The following is a 5,743-nucleotide window of genomic DNA, read 5'->3' on the forward strand; positions in this document are numbered from 1 at the left end:
GGCTCAAAAAGAGAAAACAAGAAATCTCAGCACTTTGGGAGGTCGAGGAGGGTGGATCACTTCAGCTTAGAAGTTCAAGACCAGCCCGGCCAACATGGTGAAACCCTGTCTCTACCAAAAATATAAAAATTAGCCGGGCATGGTGTCATGCACCTGTAGTCCCAGCTACTTGGGAGGCTGAGGCAGGAGAATCGCTTGAACCTGGGAGGTGAAGGTTGCAGTGAGCTGAGGTTGAATCTGTTGATCTGGGCCACAGAGCGAGACCCTGGCAAAAAGAAAAAGAAAAGAAAAATCAGGGAACCTGTGACTTTTTCTAAGAGATGTAAAGATTTGGTTTGGATTTATGGCTTTTTTTTTTAGACTGAGTCTCGCTCTATTGCCCAGGCTGGAGTGCAGTGGCACGATCTCGGCTCATTGCAACCTTTGCCTCCCAGGTTCAAGCAATTATTTTGCCTCAGCCTCCCAAGTAGCTGGGATTACAGGCGCCACCACCACGCCCGGCCAATTTTTGTATTTTTAGTAGAGACGGGATTTCACCATGTTGGCCAGGCTGGTCTCAAACTCCTGACCTCAAGTGATCCACCCACCTCAGCCTCCCAAGGTACTGGAATTACAGGTGTGAGCCACCGCACCCGAACGGATTTATGGCTTTTATACTACCAGCTCTTAGAGAAATAGAATTATCTATTTTAATATTCACTGCCCCACCCCCTCCCAACACTCTCCTTTCCCAAAACTCATGAATGGCTGACTCCCTGAAGGTGATGGTGTTTTCTGTGATCTTTGCATAGGCTGAGATGAAAGGGTCAGAGATCAGAGAAAGGATTCTGGGCCTGGTGTCACTTGGTGTGGTTGCAATAAAGAGACAAAATTAGCATCAGGCTACTCTTCACTTGCTCTCCAGGTGACCTTCCTAGGGCTACCTGGGAGATACTGTCTCAGTCTACAAACGCCTTCTAGGGCAAGGGCAGTGGGTGGCCCAGAACAGCATCTGCAGATAGGTAATTATTATGTGCTTTTGATGATGATGAAGATAATATTAGGTATTTGGAGATTTATAAAATATTCAAATGGGAAATTGTCCTTGAAGATCCTCCCCAGTTAGCTTCTCAGCACCCTGAGTTCCTTTAGCTGAGGGGAGTGAAAGTGTTCAAAGCTTGCCTTCAGGCTGAGTCTAGAGAAAGCTCTCCTCTGAAAAGGAGTACAGTACATTCCTGTCTGCTGTATTCACACTTGTGTTTCTCTGCCTGTCTCATGATCTGTATACAGCTGAGCCTTGAACAACATGGGTTTGAACTGTACAGGTCCATTTTAGGCAGAATTTTTTCAATAAAAGTTACACTGAGGGCCGTGTGTGGTGGGTCATGCCTTTAATCCCAGCACTTTGGGAGGCTGAGGCCTGAGGATCGCTTGAAGCCAGGAGTTGAAGACCAGCCTGGGCAAAAAAGCAAGACTGTCTCTACAAAAAAAAATTTTTTTTAATTTAGCCTGGCCTGGGGGTGCATGCCTGTAATCCCAGCTACTTGGAAGGCTGGGGCGGGATTGCTTGAGGCCAGGAGTTCGGACACTGCAGTGAGCTATGCTCACGTCATTACACTCCAGCCTGTGCAACAGATCAAGACCACATCTCTAAAAATAAATGAAAGTTATACCAAGTGTGCCTGCCTTTCCTGCCTCCCCTTCCACCTTCTCCACCTCTGCCACCCCTGAGGCAGCAAGACCAACTCCTTTTCCTCCTCCTCAGCCTACCCAATTGGAGACCACAAGGGTGCAGACCTTTATGATGATTCTAACTTTCTGAGACAGGTCAGAAGAAAAAAGTTTGAAAATATGATAAGCCTCCTGGGCGTGGTGGCTCATACCTGTAATCCTAGCACTTTGGGAGGCCGAGGCAGGTTGACCACCTGAGGTCAAGAGTTCAAGACCAGCCGTGAGCCACCTTGCCCGGCCTTTTTTTTTTTTTTTGAGATGGCGTCTTGCTGTGCCTCCCAGATTGGAGTACAGCGGCGCGATCTCGATCTCGGCTCACTCAAGCTCCGCCTCCCAGGTTCACGCCATTCTCCTGCCTCAGCCTCCCGAGTAGCTGGGACTACAGGCGCCCACCACCATGCCCGGCTAATTTTCTGTATTTTTAGTAGAGACGGGTTTTCACCGTGTTAGCCAGGATGGTCTGGATCTCCCGACCTCATGATGTGATCTGCCCGCCTCGGCCTCCCAAAATGCTGGGATTACAGGTGTGAGCCACTACGCCTGGCCTATTTTTTATTTATTTATTTATTTTTGAGACAAAGTCTGGCTCTGTTGCCCAGGCTGGAGTGCAATGGCATGATCTCAGCTCACTGCAACCTCTACCTCCCAGGTTCAAGCCATCCTCCCACCTCAGCCCCCGAGTAGCTGGGATTACAGATGCACACCACCATGCTTGGCTACTTTTTGTTTTTTGGGTTTTTTGTTTTTGTTTTTTAAGACAGAGTCTTACTCTGTCACCCAGGCTGGAGTGGAGTGGCCCAATCTTGGCTCACTGCAACCTCCACCTCCCAGGTCCAAGTGATTCTCCTGCCTCAGCCTCCTGAGTACCTGGGATTACTGGCACCCGCCACCACACCTGGCTAATTTTTTGTATTTTTTAGTAGAGACGGGGTTTCACCATGTTGGCCAGGCTGGTCTCGAACTCCTGACTCAGGTGATCCACCCACCTCAGCCTCCCAAAGTGTGAGCCACAGAGCCCGGCAACAGCAGCCTATTAATAGTTAAATTTTGGGGGAGTCAAAAGTTATATAGGGATTTTCGGCTGACTGCACAGGGTTTCTCGCCCATAATTCCCACGTTGTTCAGGGGTCAACAGGTTTTTTGTTTGTTTGTTTATTTTTAGGATCTGTCACACAGGCTGAAGTGCAATGGCACTATTATAGCTCACTGTAACCTTGAACTCCTGGGCTCAAGTGGTCCTCCTGGCTGAGCCTCCCAGAACGCTGGGATTACAGGCATGAGCCACTGCTCCCAGCCTCAATATTTAAAAAAATAATTCTTTCATTAATAAAATTATCCCAACTTTTTAATATTCATGCAAACATATGCATAGAGTTTTTTCTTGTAAGTTGAACAAGGTTTAATTTGCACATTTGTTTAACCTGAACATACTGTATTATATGTTCTGCAACTTGTTTCTTCCTCCTAACAATAAATCATGGATGTCTGTCTCTTCTTGGTATTCTCATTTGATGATTCTTTGTCCTTGTACCTCCGTGACTCTTGGAGCTCCAGCTTTCTGCCTGCCTTTCCTCCTCTTGGGGTTTTCCTTCTCCTCGCCTGGCATTGCAGGGTGCTGGGCCGCGGGAGGTCTTCGCCGGTGGGTGGGGTCCGGGGCCGCCTGAGACATGTAGATGAAGTGGGTGGGGCCCTACACAAACCCGCTGGTAGCGCTGGGCCGACGCGCCCAGCCTGGACCCACTCAGTCAGAGGCAGCCAGCGGGACCTGCTTCACCGAGCGCAGCGAAGCCGAGTCCCGGGCTGGCCCCTCTGCTGCCCCCGGAGCGGGCCATGCCGCCGCGGGAGCTGAGCGAGGCCGAGCCGCCCCCGCTCCGGGCCCCGACCCCTCCCCCGCGGCGGCGTAGCGCGCCCCCAGAGCTGGGCATCAAGTGCGTGCTGGTGGGCGACGGCGCCGTGGGCAAGAGCAGCCTCATCGTCAGCTACACCTGCAATGGGTACCCCGCGCGCTACCGGCCCACTGCGCTGGACACCTTCTCTGGTACGTACATTCAATCGCCCGGGCGGCCGCGTGGCTGCGGCGGGGCTGTGCACCGGAGAGCTGGGGCTGGCGTCGCGGCGGGAGGGCGCCGAGGACCCCGGGGAGGAGACGGGAGCAGGCCCCGAGGTGGCGCTGGTGCGGCCCAGGACGCCCTTCCTAACTCAGGCTCTCCCCGCCCCGCCCCTGCAGTGCAAGTCCTGGTGGATGGAGCTCCGGTCCGCATTGAGCTCTGGGACACAGCGGGACAGGTGAGAAGCTGGGCGCGGCCTCTACTGCCCTGCGGGTAGGTGGGCTGGAGGCTGGGAGGACCCCACATGGAGCAAGAATGGAGAAAGCCTTGGGCTCTTGGAGTCTCAGGTTTCCAGCCCCGGGTGAGAAATGGATTCCATGTGGCGGGGGGGGGGGAGGGGGGGGGGCGCTAATCCTTACCACCTGGCCTTCCCACCCCAGGAGGATTTTGACCGACTTCGTTCCCTTTGCTACCCGGATACCGATGTCTTCCTGGCGTGCTTCAGCGTGGTGCAGCCCAGCTCCTTTCAAAACATCACAGAGAAATGGCTGCCCGAGATCCGCACGCACAACCCCCAGGCGCCTGTGCTGCTGGTGGGCACTCAGGCCGACCTGAGGGACGATGTCAACGTACTGATTCAGCTGGACCAGGGGGGCCGGGAGGGCCCCGTGCCCCAACCCCAGGCTCAGGGTCTGGCCGAGAAGATCCGAGCCTGCTGCTACCTTGAGTGCTCAGCCTTGACACAGAAGAACTTGAAGGAAGTATTTGACTCGGCCATTCTCAGTGCCATTGAGCACAAAGCCCGGCTGGAGAAGAAACTGAATGCCAAAGGTGTGCGCACCCTCTCCCGCTGCCGCTGGAAGAAGTTCTTCTGCTTCGTTTGAGCTGCGATGGCTGCATAGCAAGTAGTAGGCAGGAGGCCAGAGACTTCTGAGACCTGGGGCACCCGGGCCTTTGCGGCAGCTACTGGCAGGGCCTGGCCACCTCACAGGACTCAGTTCCCTTCCGAACACTCGGGGGACATGGGCCTCTAACTGCCCACTCTGATATGCCTGGGTGAGCCTAGGAGGGAAGGCTCTGATTTGGATTTCTCCAGTCAAAGCTCACAGCAAAAAACCTGGCACTTTGATTTTCATGGGATGGTCCTAACAGGGTCAGTCACCTCCAAGCATTTTGGGATCCAGTTCCCAGTTTCTTGTCCTGGGCCCTCAGGTCAGCCTGGCTGAATTAGGACCCTTCCTTGGCACACGGGTGAGAAAGAGCTTGGGGAACGCTTGGCATTATGGAGGGCTGGAAGGGGTTCAACCCCGATTTGGAGAGAAGTTTGGGATGGAGTGGGCGAGAGATTGAGAGAGTGAGCAGGAAAAGAGGCCTTGGAGCCTGGGACTGATGGTGGATAAGGGCTGGGCCTGGAAGGAAGATGACGAGGAGGAGGAGAGAGGGAAGTAGGGTGGATGAGGAGCGGGCTGACACCTGGGCTGCCCTCAATCCCCAAGGCTAGGGAGGGCGGGGCTGGCCCCTGGGAAGAACTGGGTCTCTGGGCTCCCTAGGCACTGCCCAAACTGGCTGGGCCAGGAGTGGGGCAGGAAGTGAGAGTCAAGGCCCAGCAAAAGGAGGGGGAGGAGCTGCAAATTAGAGCCTGAAGGAGGACCAGGTTGGGGGTCATCCGTTTCCTCAAGGTCACACAGCCTAGAAGCTAGAGCAGTGCAGAGTCTGCAAATAAAACCTTAAGTCTGTGAAGCCGTGCGTTGCCTCTGTCATTTCCTGGAGCCCACTGCTCCCTCATAACCCTTCTCAAGGCCTAACTGCCTGGCTAGAGACAGATTGGGGACCAAAGGACTGAGGCTAGATTGAAGGGTGGGGGCTGGACTGGGGGTGGGGGCAGTGTGATGGGAACTGGACTGTGGGGGTAGGTGTGGAGCTCCCCACTTGGGGCTCAGCTGGTTCCCAGTAGACCTAGCGTGGGAAGCTGCCTGGAAACGGGT

General features: G+C 54.1%; 1 protein-coding gene across 1 annotated transcript; it reads left to right on the forward strand.

Annotated features, from left to right (window-relative positions):
• Nucleotides 1-3,444: 3,444 nt before the first annotated feature.
• Nucleotides 3,445-5,498, forward strand: RHOV (ras homolog family member V). Its single transcript, XM_030813800.1, has 3 exons — nucleotides 3,445-3,748; nucleotides 3,938-3,996; nucleotides 4,199-5,498. The coding sequence occupies exons 1-3, from the start codon at nucleotides 3,541-3,543 to the stop codon at nucleotides 4,640-4,642; spliced, it is 711 nt and encodes a 236-aa protein (XP_030669660.1). The 5' UTR covers nucleotides 3,445-3,540; the 3' UTR covers nucleotides 4,643-5,498.
• The last annotated feature ends 245 nt before the right edge of the window (nucleotides 5,499-5,743 follow it).

The sequence above is a fragment of the Nomascus leucogenys genome, chromosome 6 (assembly GCF_006542625.1).
Source record: "Nomascus leucogenys isolate Asia chromosome 6, Asia_NLE_v1, whole genome shotgun sequence".
Lineage (NCBI taxonomy): Eukaryota > Metazoa > Chordata > Mammalia > Primates > Hylobatidae > Nomascus > Nomascus leucogenys.

Excerpts from the sequence above, each read along its gene's own strand:
- RHOV (XM_030813800.1), top strand. The coding sequence starts at position 3,541 with ATGCCGCCGCGGGAGCTGAGCGAGGCCGAGCCGCCCCCGCTCCGGGCC. Across the intron at positions 3,749-3,937 it reads TGCGCTGGACACCTTCTCTG|TGCAAGTCCTGGTGGATGGA; the intron begins GTACGTACATTC and ends CCGCCCCTGCAG. Across the intron at positions 3,997-4,198 it reads TCTGGGACACAGCGGGACAG|GAGGATTTTGACCGACTTCG; the intron begins GTGAGAAGCTGG and ends TTCCCACCCCAG.